Raw genomic sequence first — 22,437 nt, 5'->3', positions numbered from 1 at the left:
CTGTGTAGTTACCTCTCCTAATTGAGGTAATGGGAGGGCCCAATCCATACTACACATATTGCATCCTTTGCAGTGCAAAACAAGTGATTTTAGTATATTTCATTTGTTTTTATTGTTCCATTTTTATTCCACTTTTTACCCTTTTAAAAACCTTTATTAAACTTTTTTGAAAATAAACTAAATCAAACCAAATAGATGCAAAGGGTATGTTATTAACATAACAGGCTTAGCTTAAGGCATCTCAACAAATATACATACTTTTTATTGTATCTTTGAAATAAGAATTCAGTTCCACTGGAGTATTTGAATGCTATATTTTTCTTGTTATTTATCACCATGTTGTGGATTCCTTCAGTGTATTTCCTGTTTCTCCAACAGAAGTGTGAAACAATTACTCTTACGAGTTAGGGAAGATAAAGGATGGCCAGATGGCCCAGACATAAGCAAAGAGTCAAGTTTCAAATAAAACAACTTATTTAATGGAAATTATTTCTCTTCTACAAAATCCACATATAACAGTTTCCCACCTGGAAACAATAGGCTCAGAAAACACATTCATACTCCCAAAGTCATAGAAAAATATTATATTTACTTTAAGTGTCATTTAGGGATTTTTATTATGGAAAAACAGGATCCATTTTCTCCATCTGGCACAATAATGGCATCCACTGGACATCAGACTGAAAGCCAGGTGATTGGCGGTGCCCTCAGAACATTTGGCAAATGATCAAACATATGTGCTGGAAATCTGATGTTTCTGTTTCCCACACCTTCTGCTGAAACTGTGGTGATAAAAGGAAAGAGAAAAAAAGAAAAGCCATGCTTTAATGGTGGGACAAAATTTTGATTTAAGCAGAAATGTATGCTTTTAAAAATCACGCAAATATTTGATGAAAACCGCTGTCGCTGAAGATAGCACTACAAGGGAAGCGGCTATGGGAGCTGAGTGGTATACTGTAGAGGTTATAGTATCAGACTAGGAAGACCCAGATTCAAATCCATACTCAGACTTGAGGCTTATTGGGGCAGTTACTGTTTCTAAGCATCACTTCTCTGTCAGCATTCTTGTAAGGATAAAATGCGGTGGGGAGGATGGGGACAGAATAACAGATTGTTGCATATGCCACTCCAATCTCTGAGTGGTGAAATATTCCAGGGGGTTCCTGGGTTCGGTTTCCTTGGAATGAGGGAGACTGTGGTTTATTTACACATGGATACAACCTGAGCCCACGATGGAGGGGCTCATGGCATCAACACCCCAGAAGGTCTCGCGTCTCCCATTGTTACAGTCTTGGATTCCAGTAAAAATACAGCATGCCTCTCACTCTCTGCTTCTAGCTTCCCTCCCTCTCTCACACCACTCTGGCTACTGTGCTTCTCACTACCAGCCAGGTGAGGGAGAGGGCCTACCTATATGCCCTCCGGCACAAAGCAACTTCCTTTCTTATACTAACAACCCATACTTAGGACCAGTGTTTTTTTTCTTAAAAAAACGTTTAGCGATACAGTGGTACCTCGGGTTAAGAACTTAATTCGTTCTGGAGGTCTGTTCTTCACCTGAAACGGTTCTTAACCTGAGGTACCACTTTAGCTAATGGGGCCTCCCATTGCTGCCGCCGTGCGATTTCTGTTCTCATCCTGAAGCAAAGTTCTTAACCCAAGGTACTATTTCTGGGTTAGCGGAGTTTGTAACCTGAAGCGTCTGTAATCCAAGGTACCACTGTACTCTCATTTCCCTAATTATATTGAAATACTGCCCCTCAATGAGGCCAAACTTAGATTCACAAAATGTTTAGGGGTATGCGTCCCCCCAGAAAGAAAGGACTGCTTAGTACTAGGTAACTTGCCAAGAAACCTGCCTGTCTCCGTTAACAATGGAATCCTCAAACTCACACTACTATGCGTGGTGGGAAAGTTGGGTATAAACACAACAAGTAAATTAGCACCAATAGCAGCTTCCCTGCTGGGGTGAAACAGCAGATTGGAATAGGGATTTTCATAAGGACTGCAGCATGAGGTGCAGGGGTGAGGTTAACTGCTTCCACCCACCCACCAATCTCAATCTGACTAGCTCCCCTCAATGCTTTATATTTGATTTTTTAAAGCACACACATGCAAGTGCAAGGACACATTTAATGAACAGTTTGGTGCTTGAGGCTAATGAAAGGTCTGGAGAAGGAACCATCTGAAATCCCAAGAAAGTGTATGAGATTATTTACGGGTAGATAGCAGTGCAGGCATTTGGCAGTTGTTCCACATCCTCGACTGTCTCCGGTAAGGGAAGGCCCTTTGTTTCCGGTAAAAATGTGACCAGAAGCCCACATAGAATGGAAAGTATACCTGTCAAAATGTGAAGCAGGAAACATACAGTATGTCACATGGAGTGAGAAATAATATTTAACACTACAGTTTAAGATAGTTCACAGGCAGGGAACAAAAAAAATGTGGGGGAAGCCCTAACTAATTGTTGACAGGGGGGAGTGAGTGGTTTATGTGTATATATGCATGTTTATGGGTGGATGTTTATGAATGGATGCAGGGGCACCAGCTCTTTTAGACTGAAAGCCTGCAAGCAGGGACTATCTTGTTTTTATTGTTATGTAAGCAGTTTTAATTGATTGTGTGGGAGACTTTTTGGCTAAAGAGTAGAGCACAAGTTCTCTAAATAAATAAAAGTAGTATGTAAACAAACTTAATGATGATATTGTTAAGGATTTCTATTACCCACAATACAGTGTTGGTACCTATCCAGCACAATTACACATAAGGAACTGGGCACTGCTGTACTTGTCCCCCTGACAACTCTCCAAAGGGCAGGCCTGTTTGATGCTTTCAGAAGTGTAGAGTCAGTGTGGATGGTATCAGAAGGGTGATCTGAAAATTCACTGGGAGAAAGCATCACACTTTGCTTCGGGGCGGGGGGATAATTGTATGGCAAAATGGAGCTACAAAACTGTAGTGAGTGTGGAATCCCAATCTCAATATTACTTCCTGAAAGAATCAGAATAAGAAGAACCATCTTTGAAAAGAGGTCACTTTTAAAACAATATCTTACAATAAACAATCAGAGGCAGCTCTGACCAGTAGGCTGCTAGCCGGTATAGAAGAAATGGGGCTAAAATGCCCCCTATGTCACACAGTCCTGAGCACAACGAAACACCAAAGTTTCTATAGGGGAAAGAAAAGAGAATATATTACTCAGGATTTATGCACTAGCTTCCAAGATGCTATACTATACCTACTTTTCACATGATACCTCCATTCCACTCTGGTTTGCTTTCTTTAACTGAACTGCAGATTTGGCCTTTAAGTCAGGGTATAAGAGCCTATCAACAGGCACTTGCAAAGGTGATAATAGCAAGAATGCACTTTGTTCTAGACCACACTTCCCCAACCTGCCGCACCCCAGATATTTTGGATCCCAACTTCCTTCACCCCCAGAGTTGTGGTTAAACCACATTCATATACTGCTTTTGGAAATGTTTCTTTAGGAATGTCCTAGACCTAGAAATATTGGGGTTCCTTTGGCTCTTTTTATACGGGAATGCTAAGGAGACCTCATTCAAACCACTGGAGAGCAGGGCTGTGAACTGAGGATTTGTAAATTTTAGACTCTGAGCAAACTGTGGCATGCGACTGCCTTGTAAATGATTTTCTCTATCATTTTACCAGTGCTTTTTTAATAGAACTCCCACTTTTTTTGATGGACAACTCTAAGTCCCAATGAACTCAGTGGGGCTTACTTCTGAGTAGGCATGCATAGGTTAGCAATGCACATGTACGAGCCACTTCACTGCTTGATGTCATCTGTCAGGTTAACCATCATTTCTGCTCCACTGCTACTTCCTCCCCCAACCCAAGCCCACAACTATGTGGATCCCCCCCCAAAGTGCTTATTCCATTTACCTGAATATTGTAGGATACAATTCAGAATTCACAAGATAGACAAGCTCAAAAGTTATGGTGATCCCCAGTCTTGCCAAGATGGCGCATGATGTACTTAGCCATGGTATATCTGTGGAGGATACATGCAGATGAAACACTAAAAGGATTTCTTTAACCATGGAAACCAAAAATCAAGATCCTATTCCTGATCCATTTCACAATGAATTCGTATCCTTCTCATCTAACCCCTGTTGCTTCAGCAAAGCTTCTTCACGGATAAATGAGCAAAATAAGTGGTGCTATATTCTACTCAAATGAGGTCAGAAGTGGAGAATCATTTGATTATGAATGGACAAAATGAAAGTTTAAAAGAGATATTATTTGTTCACCATTGGTACCTGCCCCAATATTAAGGGAAGGTATTTAATTTTAATCAATAACAATAAATAAACTAGAAATGCAACCTCCAGATTTGAAAATAATTAGCAGCGTTACTCACATTTCACATTTACCAGCAGGTGGCACTAAAATACTACTTTTCATTATGCAGCTGCCAATTTAGCTTTAAAGCAGAGCAATGTGAAGCAATGCCAGAGATTCCCCATTAGTTTTCTAGGGTTGCCATATTTCAAAAAGTGAAAATCTCGAAAGAAAAGTTGTTGAACTTTTCTTTGGGGTGGGGGTGGGGCAAAGTTGTTGGCAAAATCGCAAAAAATGCTGTTTTTGAGCTATTTTTTATTTTAAAAAAAACGGCAAAAATGGCACTGTTGAGATGGCTGACACATGTCTGGATTTTTCCAGACATTTAATCCAATTTCTGTCTGGGCACTACTGTCAACTGCTGTATTCTGTGCATGTCCAGGAAATCCTGGGCATATGGCAACCCTAGTTTCGCTCATTAGGAAAGAAAATGAAAAGCAACAGCAGCACAATACCTTTCATTAAGACTCAATATAAGGTCACAAAGCAGTGTGTGCAAGCTTTTCTGGAGTCTGCCATTATTTCCAAGAAGAAATGCAAAATCATATTTCAGCAAGCTTCTGTTCCAAGATATGGTTGGGGGGGGGTGTTTCACATATTTTTAAATGTGTGTGTGCGCGCACGCACACCTGTGGTCTGCCTTGAAAGACAAGGGTGAGTTAGCAAGTAAAACAAGCAAATAAAAACGAAAAGGTTACCTTTGGGCAAGAATGCGGTCATTAAGCACGCAGCACCTGCCACGAAGGCACTTGTTGCAAAGAGAGGGCGCCTGCCAATGCGGTCAATTGTCAATAAGATTAATAAAGCTGAAGGCAACTCCATCAGTGCTGAGACAAAGAACTCCAAATACAGATTTCCTTCTATGATTCCCAGGCGCAAGACAAGCCCTTGATAAACCACTGCACTTGTGAACCTTAAAAAGGAAGAAAAAAACAGCTGCAAAGATTCAAAGCAGGCTGACTTGCATGGCAAAGGCCAAAGGGGAAAGCCACAGAGGCAACACAGCTGGGACTCACCAGGCATACATCAGGATTAGAGTGAACTTTCTCATCTGTGGAGTTCTAACCAGTTCAAGGAGAGATGGGTTGCTAACCTCCTTGTCGGAGAGACTGATCTAAGTAAAAGAAACAGATACCAAAATCCAAATATAATAATAATAATATAATAATAATTTATTATTTATACCCCGCCCATCTGGCTGGGCTTCCCCAGCCACTCTGGGCAGCTTCCAACAAAATATTAAAATACAGTAATGCATCAAACATTAAAAGGTTCTCTAAACAGGGCTGCCTTCAGATGTCTTCTAAAAGTCTGGTAGTTGTTGTTCTCTTTGACATCTGGTGGGAGGGCGTTCCACAGGGTGGGTGCCACTACCGAGAAGGCCCTCTGCCTGGTTCCCTGTAACTTGGCTTCTCGCAGTGAGGGAACTGCCAGAAGGCCCTTGGCACTGGACCTCAGTGTCCGGGTAGAATGATGGGGGTGGAGACGCTGCTTCAGATATACTGGACCAAGGCCATTTAGGGCTTCAGAGGAGTTTGTACACATAGAAGTGGTATAGAAATGAAACATCCACATAAAAATATGAAAAGTACGGGTTGGTGGCAAGTGGAGAGAGCCAAGATTTGCTGCTTGATGTTCCACATGCTCTGAACAATTCATAAAATAATTTAAACAAATAATATCATATAAAACCTTGGGGAGAAGGGGAGATACTTGGACTATATCTACCAAATATTTTGCTTACTTTCAGGGAGGAATATTTATTACCCTGTTTAAATACTGCTGTCAAATAAGACAAGGAACCTTGGGCGTGAGTAACTTGGGGCTACAGCTCATCAATATGCAACCCCCCCAAAAAAAACACAATATAAGGGTGTTAGGCATTCAGATCAAAATCCAATGTACAACCAAATGAGTTTTCATCAAAGCATTAATATTAAACATTAAGTGTTATTTTTGTCTGTCATATTTTTACATAAAATATGAAACTATTTGCATAATACTGCAAAAGCACAAAAGCAATCTAGCACAAATGATTTATTTTTAAAGGTTGCCATTCTGGTTTTTCTAGTTCACGTGATAGCAAATATTGTAACTTTTTGATTTTGCTAGGCTTTTACTATTTGGGGAGTTCTTTTACTATTTGGGGAGTTCTTCTATTTGAGTTTATTTCTGTTTTTATTTTGTTGCTTTATGATGTGTGTGTGTGTGTGTGCGCGTGCGTGCGTGCGTTTAATTGTACTTCTAAGATTTCATGTTTTTATTGTAAAATAGCCTAGTTATTTTTGTCATTTAAAGGTGGAACAGAAACAGAATAAACAGGAAGAAGTATAGACAATATTTAGTTATGTGTGATGCTGCCTTAGACTGAGTTAGAGAACTCAGTTGTCCAAACTGTTCGGTGCTGTCTTAATATGCACAGCAGCATATATGCACACACAGCAGGTGAAGCCATGGCACTCAATCTACCTCCTGACAACTGAGCTGCTGCTGTTTTTTGGGAAGAGAGACACTGGAATGGAGGTAGAAGGGAGATCAGAATGCTTCAAATACAGTGGTAAGAGTGCCAGATTGGCTCCCCGATGCACTGGCACCATTCTGACCTCCCTGCCACTTCCCTCTTCCCCTCCGAATAGGCAGCAACTCTCAGAAAAGCACAAACAAAAATATTTTGTCAACCTTGATAAACGAAAAGAAAATACACGTGCATTTTCACTTTTTAAACTCAAATCAGCACTGATTTTGCTCACTTCTAGCCTTGGGCCCCTCACCAACTCTCAGCCTAACCTACCTCACATGGCTGTTGTGAACATATAAGATTAAATAAAATGACTAAATAAAAAAAAGACTCAGTGCTTCTGTCATAAACCTCAAACTTTGATTCTTTAAGCAGAGTGATGCATCTTTAGACTATAAAAGGCCATGTTTTTCTCTCCCTCTCTTCAAGGCTTCAATCAATTCTCATCTCTCCCCCCACCTTTGTTGTTGTTGGAGAAGAAGCATGCTCTGTTGTACAAAGTAAAGAAATTACAATGAAACCAACTCTACAACACCACACAGTTCAATGCCACACAGCTCGTCATCATTACAGCAGGTTTATCACCACCAGGGCATTAGCATGCCTACAAAAGATACAACTGATTTTCTCAAACTCAGAGCTTCGCTTTGAAAAGCAGAGCTATGTAATCTTGGAACTAGGAACTCCACTGAGAGTACAGCCTGTGAAATGCACTTGACCCTCCCATTATCACACTTCCGGGAGCATCGTGCTCTCCTTCTGGGCATAGAATCAAGAATGACTGAACTTGTGTATCCAAAAGGATCTGGAATGGTTCCGAAGTGCAGCTTAGAAGCCTTAGACTATTACTGAGGGCTAAGCAATTGCAGCTGTGACTAAATTAGGGTCACCCAGCTGTTTTACTACTTAAAAATATAGGCTAGGATGTTTGGGAACAATGAGGAGAGAGTAATACTAGCCTGGACACCAAGGTCACCATTCTAAAAATACTGAGATGTTGAACAAACTGAAGAATCTGAACAGATGGACATCATGCAATCCGCACATTCCCTTGTCCGTAATCTGATCACATGAAAATATGATCTTCACAATATGGCTGACAGACAACGCATTTGGAAGATGTATGGCAAAAGCAACTCTTTCATGTATGGCTGTTTAAAAAAGGAAATTTACAAAAAACTGCAGCACCTTTTTGTGTTGATTTACATTGATATAGTATAGGATCCTCTGATTTTGGGGAAGGAAAGTATTGAATTCTGCATCTGCTGCTTTTAACATTACTAAATATTTTGAGGGAAATGTCCTTTAAGTTGCTAGACTTCCAACAATCCTCCTGGAGAAGAATACTGCTGCTCTGGAAGAGGCCTGATCTCTGTCTGAGCAGGCAGGGGCCTGCAATTATTGACAGGCCTCCCACTGGTGGTAGCCAGTGTAGAGCTCCCGAAAGGGGTGTTTTGGGATATGTGTAGGTTTGGGCCAGTTACAGATCCCCTGAATCCTCCTCCTCCTCCTCCTCCTTCTTCTTCTTCCCATGAGGGGCCCTGATTCCGACATCTCTGTTGCACCAACTGGTGTAGTAAAACCAGGAGTTTGGATGTGGTGGTGGCCCACTGTCCTGTTTGCATAGTTAGTATTTCTCTCGGTAACTAATTGAGCAACAGCAACGTTTTCAAAGCACCTACAGCAACTAAGCGCAGTACATAAGACAAATGAAAGAAAGATCACATGCAAGCCCTGCCATCAGGTTTCCACTCCCAAGAGGCCAGGATCTTATATGCACGCAACAGAATGAGTCTGTGCAGTCTTTCTTCTTTGTGTATTCACTGTATAAATGGTGTGTGAATGTTCGTGCGTGTGTTCAAGACATCTGACAGCTGACCATAGCTGTCAACTTTTCCCTTTTCTTGCGAGGAATCCTATTCGGAATAAGGGAATTTCCCTTTAAAAAAGGGAAATGTTGACAGCTATGCAGCTGACCTGCCTCCAATATGACATATCCTGATGGCCCAATTTGCCAATGTGCACATGTTCAGCACAACATCTGAAAGATGAGCAGGAGTGAAACACACCCCAGAGCAAGCCCTTAATACCAAAAAAACAGGTACAAAATGGGGGAAATCATCTCCTCCACCCTCCAGCTAACAGTTAGATGGCCACAGGGCGAGAAACAGAAAACCCAACAGCACAAACTGAACATGCCTTGCTAACACCATGATGATGCTAAAAGTGGGGCATTTGATTCTTAGCACATATATGGTGAGTACCTCAGTATAATGTGGTGGAAGACATTTCCCATTGTCTTTGGCGATGGACTGAATGATCTTTAGGGCTTTTTCTCCTTTTTTACGTGTCAGTAGCCACCGTGGAGATTCAGGTACTGCCCTGCAAAAGTAGAGACGCTGGTGAGGATGTATCTGCAAGCTGTGTTCAGAAACCAAATAGATTTATTGCCTGTAAGAAGGCAAGAAGCTAATCAACATCCCTGTGCGGTTCTCCTGCCTTCCATTTTTTTCCTGGCAAGCTGGAAGCTCTTTAATCCTCCTGTGTGAATGTGTGTTTGTTTGTGTGAAGGCTGAAACAAGCATCCCATGGAGTCAGCAAACAATTTGACACTGCACACAGTAGAAGCCCGGTATAAGTGACCCACATAATGCTGATGATTCTGTCCGTTCTTTATACATAGTTGGACAAAGAAGCACATAAATTATGTGGATGACTTGTAATATTATCCCTGGAAACTTAGAAAAATCTTAGAAAAATGTTTTAAGAATGAGTATTGATGTATAAGTATTGATGTTTAAGTTTGGATAAGGCAAAATTGGTTTTTAAAATGAACTAAATTAAATGAAAATAAGGTTAGCAAAAATAAATTGAGGAAATGGATTAAAGAGAAAAGGTAAAATAATAATATGTTAAAATAAATTATTAAGTTAAGGTTGAGAAATAAGTAATAAGGATTTGCTGAGCAAACAATTTAAATTGGAATACAAGAAGGGGAGGTGTGAGGAGGTCAGAGAAATAAGGTAAAAGAAAATAAGTAATGGAAATTTTATGTGTTTTTATTTTTGTATGTTGGTTATTTTTCGTTTATTTTTGTTTTTGTTTTATTATTGAAAATGCTAATAAACATTTATTAAAAAAAAAGAGAAACTTTCAGAATCGATTGTAAATTCTGAACTGAACTGAAAAAACTTTGAGTTTACTGTGAAGAAATAGGCCAACTCTTTGTAAATAGCACTCCTATTTGTCTATATTTTACACAAACTATATCTGTGGCTTGTGGTTCTATATTCAGCCATAACTTTTTTCAAATATGTTCAAATAGGTATACTGTTTATAGACGTGGGCTTATATTTAAAAAGGCACAATTTGGGGAGGAGGTTACTGATGATAACTTTCTGTGTTCTTAAACAAAGTACTTTGTTTACATTGTGCTTTAGAGTATTCAAAGCTCTTCAAAGGCATATCACAGCAATCCTTATAATTCTGAATGAAGGTCAGTATTATGGCTCCCATACAGTAGATGTGGGCAATTTAATGAGCTGCGGGACAGACAGAGGACTTCTCATAATTACTATATAATTATATAATGTACTATATAATTATTCTAAAGATACGAGAAAGAAAATAACATGAAATTACCAGTAATACAACAGGAAGAGGAAGTTGGGGAGTGTCGTAGCTAGCTGAATCTCTCGCCATGTGGGAATGAGATAAGCAATTCCAGGAAGAATCACAACTCCAAGGGTGAAAAAGATCTGAATTACAATTCCAACAATCCTTCGCTGATCTGAACCAACTATCTCTGTCACTGAATACAGAAATGGACAAAATAAAAGACATTGAAAGGAAACAGCCTGCACATTATTAAAACCATTAATAGGGTGATGATAGCAAGTCACTGTTCTGTGGTACACATGGAGATATTTTGCTTTGGTATTAACATTAGTTGGCAGAAGAAAATTAATGTCACAGATGTCTGATGTTATGAATCTATGGCCTGGTTCAGACATAACTATCTCAGTTAACAAACCATTGTTTATTAGGCTAAGAACAAGTGGTTAGCCTGGACATTCATCCCTCCCTCCTCCCCTTTCATTTTCCCCATTCTTTTGCACAATGTATTGCCTTAAATCACACTTTCCCATTACATCCAGACTTGGAAACTGGTTTAATCTCTGGCTACAAAAGTAGGAAATCAAACCAGATTGTTCAACAATTGACAGAAATCCTGTCATTGTTTATTAAACCAAAATAATTGTATCTGAATTGAGCCCATAACTCATTCATTGGTGAGATAGTGCATGTTGGTATTCTTTGGTCTTATTACTATTGCATGAGCACCTATGTAGCTTCATATGTATAAAAATGTCCTATAAAGAACACATTTTTCTTCTCCTGAGTGATGCTGACTTCTGCCTACCTTCACTGTAACACAGACGGATGTACATACCAACAATCTGAGTGATCATTCCATAATCTCCACCCCTTTAGTTTTGGGATTTAACTTTTAAAATGCCACATGCACACTTCTCCCAATTAAATGTATAATTATGTGTCACCTCCCCACCTTGAAAACCAGAAATGGCTCATGGAGTGTGGTGGTAAATTAGTGATGAATTATTTTCCTTTGTGCTCAAAAATGTATGTCTAAAAAACCAAACCCAACCAATGGTGACTGCATTTTTTAAAGCCAGCTCACCACTCAAATTAGGTACATCTCTATGCATTCTTAAATTTATAAACCATGGACTTATTTAAAATCTGGGTCATATTAGATCGGCTTGTGACCAAACTATATGCAATTCAGAAGCCATTATTGTCTTCAATAAACTTATTGTTTTTGCATCCCTGAGGCAGATAACAAAAACAGGAGAGCTATTGAGCCTCTGATCAGCTGCTGTACATGGACCTTGTGTGGAATTTTGGCTGGTGGGTCATGAACTGGGGTCAAATGAGATGTGACCTGGTTAAATGTGTTGCTGCATTTCATATGCATGTTTGTTAACATTCAAGTAGCAGCTGCTGGGGATGGGATTGATTATTATCAGGACTGCAGCGTGGCAGAGAGGGGGAGTTTAACCCTTTCTCCCCTTGCTGTGATCTTGACAGAAATGGTTCCTTTGGAACTTTTATTAACATCAGGAGGAAATCTCCACCACCAGCACTATCAGAAAAAAATGCCTTCAAATGAACCAATCCCCGCATAATCAACCTTCCCTTTCATGCAGTAATTTAGCAATATTCACAATGCAATCTATCGATTTTATGTGCAATGTGCCTACAGTATAATAATCCCATTCAAGAAATCCCCCCTTTTTATCTAGTATCCCACATATTACATGCATGTATGAAGAGGAAGAATGAAGAATATGCCAAGTCTTACCAATGACAAAACTTGTCATCCAGGTTCCCTTTCCAAATACACCTTGTAGAAAGCGAAATATCGAAAATACTACAATATTTGGTGCAAAAGCCACTATGAGGCCACATAGTCCTGCCCCAAAGGAAGAAATGAGGTAAATGTTGATTCTGCCGTATCTGTCAAGAACAGAGAGTGAGAGAGTAAAACAGAGAGAATAGGGTTACCTGGTGCGAAAAGAGCTTTTAAGGTCTGGGCCTTTCTTCCTGGGCAATGCCTGGTTGGCAAACCAGCTCTGGGAATGGTAGGGATGCTCTCTCTCACACTCCCACCCCTCACTAGTCACCTCACTGAAGGCAGACTGAACATATTCCTAAACTTCCTAATCTTCACACGTAATGGCATACAAAAGTGCTGTGCTGAAAACTCTCCTCCAATTTCTCTAAAGTTTCGTTCCTCTACGAAAGAGACTTCTGCTGTTCTGCCTCATTCAAGGGACACTTTATAATTTTGGTGGGTGTGGACAGGGCTTTTTTTCCAGCCGGAACTCAGTTCCAACACCTCTCAGGTGGACGCCATTGCCATTCTAAGAGAACGAGGAAGGTGTTCATGGTGAGTTTTGGCACCTTTGTTTCTGGAAAAAGAGCACTGGGTGTGGAGTTGAGTTTACCTTATTGTGTCAGTGAGCGTCTTTTTCTTTTCATTAAACATTCTCCCATATTTCCTGATCTGAAAAATCACCATGGGAAGAAGCTGCTCATGATGTCTCTTTCTGCCTTTAACTGAAGCTTGGGAGGCTGGGGTAACTTGCTTCCAAGTGCCTAAGGCTGGTGTGCTTCTTCCCTTTTGCTTAAAAAACACCAATAGCTCTCTGCAATTATGTCTTTAAAAATAAATATGCAATCTAATAAAACAAACAGTTGTCAGGGGCATAGCAGATAACCTCTCTCCAGCTTCCCTTGCTAACAGGAAAGGCCAGCTGAAGACACCAAAGGTTTTTCAGAAAATGTGAGCACCTGGGAAGGCTGCAGAATGTAGAAGGAAAGAAGAGACACTCACAAAACCTCTTGGCCACATCAAAATAATTGCAACGACCCCTCCACGTTTCATGCATGAAAATTTAACTGAAATTTTCTTTCACCTTTGACAATTTTCAAATGCTTTCTCCCCACATGAGTTGATGGAGAATGGATAAAAAACATGGAAGACGTTTTGGGTACAGTACTAATACAATGTAAACACCAACTCACATAAGTAAAATAATATGTGAAGCAGCCCTGTCTGCAGTGGAAGAATGACATGGTTCGTAGTTTGGTTAAAAAAGAAAATTCTACCTGTCTGAAGCGTAGCCTAGGTAAAATCCTCCAACCAAAAAACCGAGATTGAGGAGAGACTGTGTCATATCTATTAGCCATCTGTCCTCACAAACAAGGTTGTACTGTGGGAAGAAGAAAAAGATACAATAAGTTTCCGTAGAAGATAAAGTTTTTATCTGACAAAAGATTCCAGTCTTGAAAACAATATCCGAGGGAGGCTGCAGGAGAAAGGGAATCACTGTAAAAATTGCCTCCCTCCTTTTTCTGTTCACAGAAACCTTCACTGAAGCAAAAAGCCTTCTGTGACTAGAGATACACCTAGTCTTTTTTAAAAGGGAACTGAAACATTAGAATTGACAGTCTCTATATAAACTATGCCAGGTTTATATAGAACTAATGTTCAATTTAAGAAAGTTATAAAACTATTTAGGATCATATTTTGATGGTGGCTGGGCCTGTGAAGTCCTACCCTCTACAGATGTCATAAAAGAATCATATGAAGCTGGGTCCAAAACATCTTTGCTGCCTGAGGCAAAAGACAAGATGGTGCCTCCCCCCCTCCGCCATTTCATGTACACAAGCCAATACTGGTAATGGGGCAGCATCCTCCACCATATTTGAGGTCAGCAGGCTAGCTTAGAAGGTGAACGGCAGGCCTAGTAGCACAAAGAGCTCTGCCCTTCAACAACTTGCTGCTGCTCCCCACCTCAAGCACCTGCTGCCTGAGGCTGCCATCTTCCTGTCTAATGGTAGGGTTGGCCATTGTTTTTCAGAGGATCATCCCTGGAAGGCCTCAATGAAAATATAAGAAATGGGGGCAAAATGGAGGGAATGATAGGCAAAGTGAAGACAGAATGTGACGAAATGTAACTAAAGAAACAAATTGTTAGCACCCATGTCTTGCCTGCTGTGACATTCTTGCCAGGAACAAGATACAGGGGGCGGGGGGGGGCGGGGAATGCCACTTTGAATAGAAACCATCTGGCTTTGTCAGTCCTTGAGCTAACTTTGGTTGATACCATATCATCTACATGATAAACATGTCTTAAACTCTGTTGTACTTCTAAGACATCACAGATAAACACTGTTTGTTCTTCCAGTGTTCAACAGCTATCTCCTGACTGAGTGCTGTGAGTGAAATGGTTCCGCCTTTTTGAGCACATCCAAGAAAAAGAAAAGTTTAGAAGAGCTAAGCAAGTCTCCATCTCGGTGCTCTGATTTGTAATCCTGAAGATTTCATGAAATAACTTTTTGGAAGGATTTAACCCAAATCTACTTCCAAGATTCCAGTGGGATAGCCTGATTAATACCAGTTGTCGTAGAGAACTAGTGACCTCAGTCTCTGAAAACTTGCATGAATACAATAAAACTAGCATTAGCAATAGACAGATTTGGGAGAATGCATAATTATTTAGGAGCATGATTTTTGCTTCGTCAACATGAGAAGAGCTTAAACTCTTCAACACACCGTTATATCCTTGACTGAGATCACAAATTAAAATAATAAAATAATGAATATAATTAATTCCAACACTGATTATCTGAGCAATTCCAACAAGAACTAACTCCTTTTTAGCACTCCATAGCATTTTATTTATTTATTTTTAGTCTCACATTTAAACAGTCCCATTTTTTTAGTAGGGCCAGTTCCCATGCTGGATTACTCAGTTTTTTATTTGGTATGTTAGGGTGTTTTTCCCCCTTAAGGGTGGTATCTGATACATAGAGTAGACCCATTGAAACCAATGCTTTTAATTAGCCATATTTGAATGCTACATTTTAGCATGGTAAGATCCATACATGGGGTAGATCTGCACATTAACTTTGTGTAGTGTAGATTTTTTGCATCATTTTTGGTATGTAGGTTATATAGCATGTATGAAGGAGGGTTAATTGTAGGTGATGTTACAATCAACAGACACATGGGCCTATATATGTACTAGGAAGAGAATCTACTAATTCACAGTATGTTCATTAGAATGGATAGAAGTGGTTTCAGTTAGCATGGAACTAGGATTGTTTATGATGGGTTAATTTAATTTCTGAAGTTAAATGCTTATAGCCTAAACATGTGCAAAATAAATATTATCTACTCCAGTGAGAAACCATAAAAATATCTAAATGGAATACCAAGATTCCTTGCCAATTGTTTATTTATATTAAAACACTGACACAATTAATATTTTGAGAGGGGGTGTTGCTTTCTTGTATTTGATTGACAATTGATTTATTTTGCTGTCATTTTGCTGTCATTTTATTGTATTAATAAAAAGGTTTGAGGACCTCTGGGATGAAAAGCGGTATATACATGAATGGATAAATAAATCCTGCTGTCCTTAGAGCTAAGTAAGGTCTGTGTATCGATGGGGAATGTAGTACTTGGCCCTTAAAATAGCTTCAACAGCAACAGTAATGTTTCATATAGGACTTTATTATGTTGCTGACATCAGTATGTTCTAAACAACTGCATTTCTTCTTCTAGGAAACCAATTATCTTCCCACAAAGGGCATGTTAATCTGGCAAATGTTAACTTGGCAGAGCGAAAGTGTTTGCAGGCAGCGGACCAAAATGTATCCTCCATGGAGGACCAAGTGTCAAGATTACAGCAAAAACAAAGCAACTCCAGGCGTAATTTGACCTCAGAGCTTGGCAAGTACTTCCAGAAGTTTGACTCTGGCTTTAGGGGAGAAACACCCTGGGACCTGGATGAAGAACCCTTCATACTTCAGCCACTAGCCAGAATGAACCGATGGTCAGGGATGGAAAAATTGTAGTCTAACATCTGCAGGGCCACAGGTTCCCTATCGCTGCTCTAGAAGCTCTCTGTGCCCTCTCCTGGAGGCCTGCTACTGCTCTCAGAGAACTGTCATCTACTGACCAGCCAGCCAGCTGTCTAGTGGGGTAGCTGGCTTATATAACAAGATAGCTAGCCATTAACCCAACAGTACTACCTCAAAATGCACACAGGAAATCATTTGCTGCCACAACACTATAATTCTCTTGAATGCATTTTTTTTTAGTCAAGGGTGGAGGAGGCAAAACTTCATGCCTAGGCTTTGGACAAGGCTAGGCTTCGGGCATGAGATTCCTCACCTACAAGTGTAGAAGAACTGTCTCCTTGTGCTAGGAGATTGGGGCAAGCCTACTCCTAAGCTAGTCATTAAGGCTGTGCTTGCTTACTGAGGGCTAAGCCCCATCAGACACAGCAAGACTTACCCAAGTAAACATGCACAGAAATTTTGAGAACTGAAGACTGGAAAAATAAGAAACTATGGGCCCATCCATACTTTCATTTGTTCCATGATTTCAAGTCAAGAGTCCAAGAGGGGTTTTTTTGTCCTGCAACTTTCCCTGGGAAAACCCACTGTTTACTGCTGAAATCTGAACAAACATCAGTCCGCAGACTGACATAAGGTATGTCACAACAGCAACATTACCACCATGCAAATAACCAAAGGAAGACATGGGTCCCTAAATGCATGTTGGGACTAAAGGGGGACCCAAGATTGGGAAAGTGTGAAGACCTCAGGCATACAGTAGCTTGATAGGCTGATGGCCCAGCTCAGTATAACACAGCTTCCTGTGTTCATTGCAGTGTCTGAAAGCAGCTACTAATGCTACCAAATCCACCTGTCCTTAAATCTGTCATATTTCAGTGTTAATGATTAACAAAATGTTACCACAGACAACCAAAGCAGGATTAAATCAAAAAGATCACTGTCCTTTTTCTCATTCTCTAATCACTCTCCTGCCTCCACCACCAACATTTCAGCAAAACAATTTCTACTGTATTTATCTAAAGAATGTATTGATATGAGCTCCAGGAAAGAAAATGAACAATATCTAAAATACAGTAATCTATTTCTATTTCTATCTTAAAATGTATACCAGATCTAATTCAAACAGAACAAAACTAGTTCTGGAAAGTTATAGTCCACAAGTGTAATATGAATAAGATACTATTAAAAGTGGGTTCCCTTTTACTATTCTGGTGCAAACTAATATCACGAAAGTTAGTGACATAACTTGCATACCTGGTCTGCTCCTTCTGTAACTATGCTTTCTATAGACTACTCCCTAAATAAATGCTGTTCTAACGCTGGTACTGTTTGTTTAATTATTTAATCAGTTGCTTTTATTGTTCTATTTGATTTACTGTGTTTTAGGTAGTTTGCAATCTGCGATGAGGTCACTACCTCAGGCAAGAGATGAGTTAGGAATACGAAAGATAAATAATGCAATACTTTTCTTTATTTCAGGACTTGCATCTGTTCCAGTCTGTGCTGAGGAATATTTGAGCACCTTTTAATAATATCTTGTATTTTCAACAGGCATTGCTTCTTTATTGCACTATGCTCTGGTGCAACTTAAGATCTCTTGGTGCAAACTAACTTAGGTTAAAATCCTAAATGGGCAAGTTGGTTTAGGTTCTCTTCCTTAGTTTGCAAAGAGCCTCCTTCAACATCCAAAATTCACATATCACAGATGGATATCCACCGTAACCTATATCAGCAGCACCTTCTTGCTCACTTCCCCCACCCTCTTTCTTGTTGTTCTACAACTTGTCTAAAAAAAGTTTTGTGAAACTCAAAAGCTACTGCTCTGTTTATGACTTTCAGCCCATCCTAAAATATTAAGTGGTTGTTGTGCATTGGATTTATTCTTAATGGACCAACACAGCTAGCTGCATTTTTCATACTTGATTGTTGGTGTTTTATGACGTTTGCTCAGTTATTCTCGTTTTATAAATGTCCTTGCTGGCACAGTGTTACTTTCCCCTCTCTTTTTTATGGCTGAAAATAATAAAATTGATCTGAACTCAGTTTTAGATTTTCAACTTTAAGATCACAGGAAACTGCCTTGTACCAGGTCAGATTGTCTGTTTAGCCCAGTTTTGCTGACAGGCAGCAGTGGGTAGAATTAGTTCCCATCACTAACTATCTGATCCTTTTTTGCAATGCCAGGGATTAAATCTAAGACCTTCTGCACGCAAAGGATGTGCACTACCAATGAGCCACACTCCCTTCCTAATGTATTGTCGAATGATAAATGACAAGAAATTCAGCCAGAGATATATACACTGTCTATCTGAATTGGTGCTGCCTTTCTATACAACTGTATTGGCTCAGTTTCCAAGAGGAGTCATTTACATATATTCTATTAGCCCATCCATTATCTGAAATGCCATAGCTCTCGTTATACTCTTCTATCTCGAAGAGTCAGTAGAAATGGCTGAGTGTTGGAATTTGCTCACATATTAAGCACATTAAACACTGGCGCTGCTATTTAAGGTTACCTATGAAACTTTCCAATTGCTGTTGTGGAGAAGATTAATTATCTGTGTCAACCCACCATAGTTTGCACTCCAGCCTTCTACTTATATGTATTTTATAGTCCTGTATTGCTAATGAAAACATGGCTGGAGGATGTATTTTGAATTCTCTTACCTCACTGGCAATAGTTGAATGAGGTTCTTTGTAGAGCCATCCATCCCGGCGGCACGTTGTAAGTGACACATTGCTCAAGCTGTTGCTGGTAAGATGAGACAGTGGGTTGGTGCAGCTAGAAGAGGTGTTATGCCACTCCATGTCATACTTCTTGCACTGGGAAGAATCATTCACCAGACTTGAAGCTCGAATGGTAACGTTGTACTCCTCTTCAAATGTCCATCCACATTGCTTCCTTAATTTAGATGCATAAGGAACCCTACACCAATATTGCTCTGGGTCCCGGCCAAGGAACACAACACCAACAAATAAGAAGGAAAAGGTTATACCAGTCTGGCAAAGGAGGAGGAAGACCCGCTTTTGAAACCTTCCAAATTCCCCAGCCTCTTTTAGAAACTCTTCAAAAGACGGCATTGTAGACAGTTCCTCCCCTCCCCCAAGTCAGATGAATCCAAGAGGTGACACAGCGTCAACAGCTCTCAAACTTTGTGGCTGTTGCCGGTGCTTCCTATAAATCATGTACGCGCAATCTCTCTCTTCTTTCTCTGTCTTCCACTCTGTCTCCCTCAGCTACACACACATGCAATCAAGTAGCAAAAGCAATGCCGGGGCAGAGCAAAGTTACACACACACACACACACACACACACACACACACACAAGTTGTACTGTCAGTTTGGCACAATGCTTACGCACAGAACTGTAGGATTTCACTATACACTTGGCACGCATGCTGCCCCAAAGAAGGGGGCGTATATATTTTTTCTGTCTACCCAAAGGAGAGATTATGTAATCAAAATGGTTAACTCTTTACGGACATGCAAACAGCAGAATATAAAGCAGAACTGTGGTCGTTTCCCATAAAAATTAATCCAGATTTGTCACATTAAACAGAAATTATGGGAAAGGATCCACTTTGTTAAAATCCATTAAACTTCTTCCTCCCCAAAACACTTGGGTTCTTGCTATTGTAGTGGTCAATTAACTTATTTCAGTTGATAATTGGAATAGATAACCACATAGGTTACTGCCAAGAGGTTATAATGTGGGTCCAGTGGTGTGAGGGGGAACCAGACACGGAGAATATCAGCTGCTGGCAGTTAGAAACAGTGGAAATGAAGAAAAATGAAAGAGAAAAGAGGTGAAGCGAAAAGGTAGCTAGAAGAGTCACCACTAAGAAGATGAGGAGCGATCATGGGCATCCACAAGACATTTTACTGAAGGGGCAAATGAATAAATAAACATGAGTAGTTGAAAAGTGAGAGCAGGCAAGTTTTTCACTTTAAAAAATGAGGAGAATGGTGCCTGCACTTTTTGCCACATTGCTCAAAAATGAATGCTGGAAATATGGGAATTGTGGTTCATTTGGTGGCACAGGAGGCTGTTCCCCTCCCCACTGGGTACCCATGCGACCAAGCATGGAACAACAGAAACTTGAAGGGAACATTCAAGTCAGGCTGACTGACTGTCCTCTATCTATGATAGATAATTGGCAGTGTTGCCACAACAATCAAAAATGGTTTGGGTGTGTGTGCTCTATCATGTTGTCATTTTCTCGTGTTTATGCTTCTTAATTAAAAGTTGTTCCTATTTAACTAGAGCAGTGCACAAATTAACAATTCAAAATTACCCAACCCTTTCTGTGGGCAGGAAAACTGTGGTGCACGGGGGGGGGGGGGCAGAAATGTTTTAGTAAATTTATCCAAGGAAAGGGGAGGAGAAAAGCCCCAACGATTTCTGAGGGGTGGGGCTTGCCAGTGGAAGTAGCAGAGCTACTTGCTTGGTTCCTCTAAAAGGTTTCGATTTTTGCTTGTGGCAGTGGCCACTACTGTGGTTGGAGGCCTGGCAGTCATTTTGCACCCTCCGCAATGCCCCAAATTTAGCATGGTTCCAGGACATTAAAGGTGGTGGGAGTGGAGAGACACCACAAAAAATGGTGGAGAATATTTAGGCAAAGTTCTGCAATACTGCCTTCTTTTGAGAAGGAGACAGGGCTCTACTTGTCTTATAAAATATATAACAAACTATAGCAAAGTCACTATGCACAGGCAATGTAGATAGACCAGTGGTTTTCAAGAAGTGTGCCATGGAACCCTGGGCTGCCTGGAATGAAGGTCAGGGGTGCCGTGGGCAACACTGGCCTCTGTCCCTCTTTCCTTCCCTCCCTCCTCTGATGCCCTCTCACATCTCTGCCTCCCAAAGTCTTGCACAACTGTTTGTTGCAGCAGCTCTGGCTACAAGCTTCCCAGGTCAGGGGTCAGCAACCTTTTTCAGCTGTGGGCCGGTCCACTGTCGCTCAGACCATGTGGTGGGCCGGACTATATTTTGGGGGGGAAATAATTAAAGAATTCCTATGCTCCACAAGTAACCCAGAGATGCATTTTAAATAAAAGGACACAGTCTACTGTTGTAAAAACATGCTGATTCCCGGACTGTCTGTGGGCTGGATTGAGAAGGTGAATGGGCCGCATCCGGCCCCTGGGCCTTAGGTTACCTACCCCGGCCCCAGGGGAATGGTGCCTCTAGGGCTTCCCAGGCCTCTGTGGAGCAGTGGGAGGAGGCACCTATCTTTGGGGTGGGCAGCTCAGAGAGCAGGGGCAGATGCCCAGAGGACTCCCAAGGAGAGGGGAGAAGAGAGGAGGCTGAGGGAACACTCCACAAGAGAGGGTGTTTGAAAAGGGGTGAGGGGCTGCCATCTCTGCAGGCAAGGGGTGACACAACTGGGCTCCTGAGCCCCACAGAGGTGCTGCAGAAAGAATGTAGTTGGTCAAGGAAGCCATGGACTGAAAAAGGTTGAAAAGGTTGCTTTTCCTTCTTTTACATCATCACTTCAATTTTCTTCCTTCTTCTTCTGTCTTTTCAATTCTTTTCCAAAAGGTGGCAACACTGGATAGACTTAGATATATCCCACGCCTCGGGGTCAGCATAACAACTTGTAGATTAACCCTAAGACATGGGAAATGTCATTTTTCCATCAGCTGTATCCACAGGGTTCCCACCTTTTGAAAGCATAATGTTGTTATTTCCATGGATTTAAAGCTATTTTTAACCATTCCATTAGCTGATGTAAATACCAGCCATTACAGAATAGTAGTAATAACAAACTTGCTCTGTAAAAGGACAGGAATCCCTGGGCACATCTGTAGGCAGAAGGCTAAAATGGGAAAGAAAGATAAAAGAGAGTCAGGGATTCAGTGTTAAACTCATGTTAGGGAAAAGAAAACTTCAATTAAACGCACAATAAAAGATCCCAAGAATGTTTTGTCTGATAATATTGTTGTCAAGTCATTACATTCCAATGTTTTCCATCTAATCTTCCTTTGACTTTCTAAAAAAAAATAATGTGTGTGTTTTTAAAACAACCAAACACCACTGCAATGACAGCCCACACTGGCACCACAATTATGTTATGCTATTTTTAAAAAATGC

The 22,437-nt window shown here is 40.6% G+C and overlaps 1 protein-coding gene across 1 annotated transcript; it reads right to left on the bottom strand.

The window, feature by feature from the left end:
* Positions 1–456: 456 nt before the first annotated feature.
* Positions 457–19,686, bottom strand: SLC22A3 (solute carrier family 22 member 3). Its single transcript, XM_053382330.1, has 11 exons — positions 19,010–19,686; positions 13,580–13,683; positions 12,270–12,424; positions 10,526–10,694; positions 9,148–9,265; positions 5,382–5,479; positions 5,064–5,278; positions 3,907–4,015; positions 3,056–3,168; positions 2,220–2,340; positions 457–782 (listed from the first exon to the last, which is right to left on the bottom strand). The coding sequence occupies exons 1-11, from the start codon at positions 19,421–19,423 to the stop codon at positions 728–730; spliced, it is 1,671 nt and encodes a 556-aa protein (XP_053238305.1). The 5' UTR covers positions 19,424–19,686; the 3' UTR covers positions 457–727.
* Between the last annotated feature and the right edge of the window lie 2,751 nt (positions 19,687–22,437).

Source organism: Podarcis raffonei, chromosome 3 (assembly GCF_027172205.1).
Source record: "Podarcis raffonei isolate rPodRaf1 chromosome 3, rPodRaf1.pri, whole genome shotgun sequence".
NCBI lineage: Eukaryota > Metazoa > Chordata > Lepidosauria > Squamata > Lacertidae > Podarcis > Podarcis raffonei.
The sequence above is the reverse complement of the archived record's forward strand: the minus strand, read 5'-3'. Positions and strand labels throughout refer to the sequence as shown.

Excerpts from the sequence above, each read along its gene's own strand:
- SLC22A3 (XM_053382330.1), bottom strand. The coding sequence starts at position 19,423 with ATGCCGTCTTTTGAAGAGTTTCTAAAAGAGGCTGGGGAATTTGGAAGG. Across the intron at positions 12,425-13,579 it reads CTAGGCTACGCTTCAGACAG|ATACGGCAGAATCAACATTT; the intron begins GTAGAATTTTCT and ends TGTTCTTGACAG. Across the intron at positions 783-2,219 it reads GCCTGCACTGCTATCTACCC|TTTCAGCAGAAGGTGTGGGA; the intron begins GTAAATAATCTC and ends TTATCACCACAG.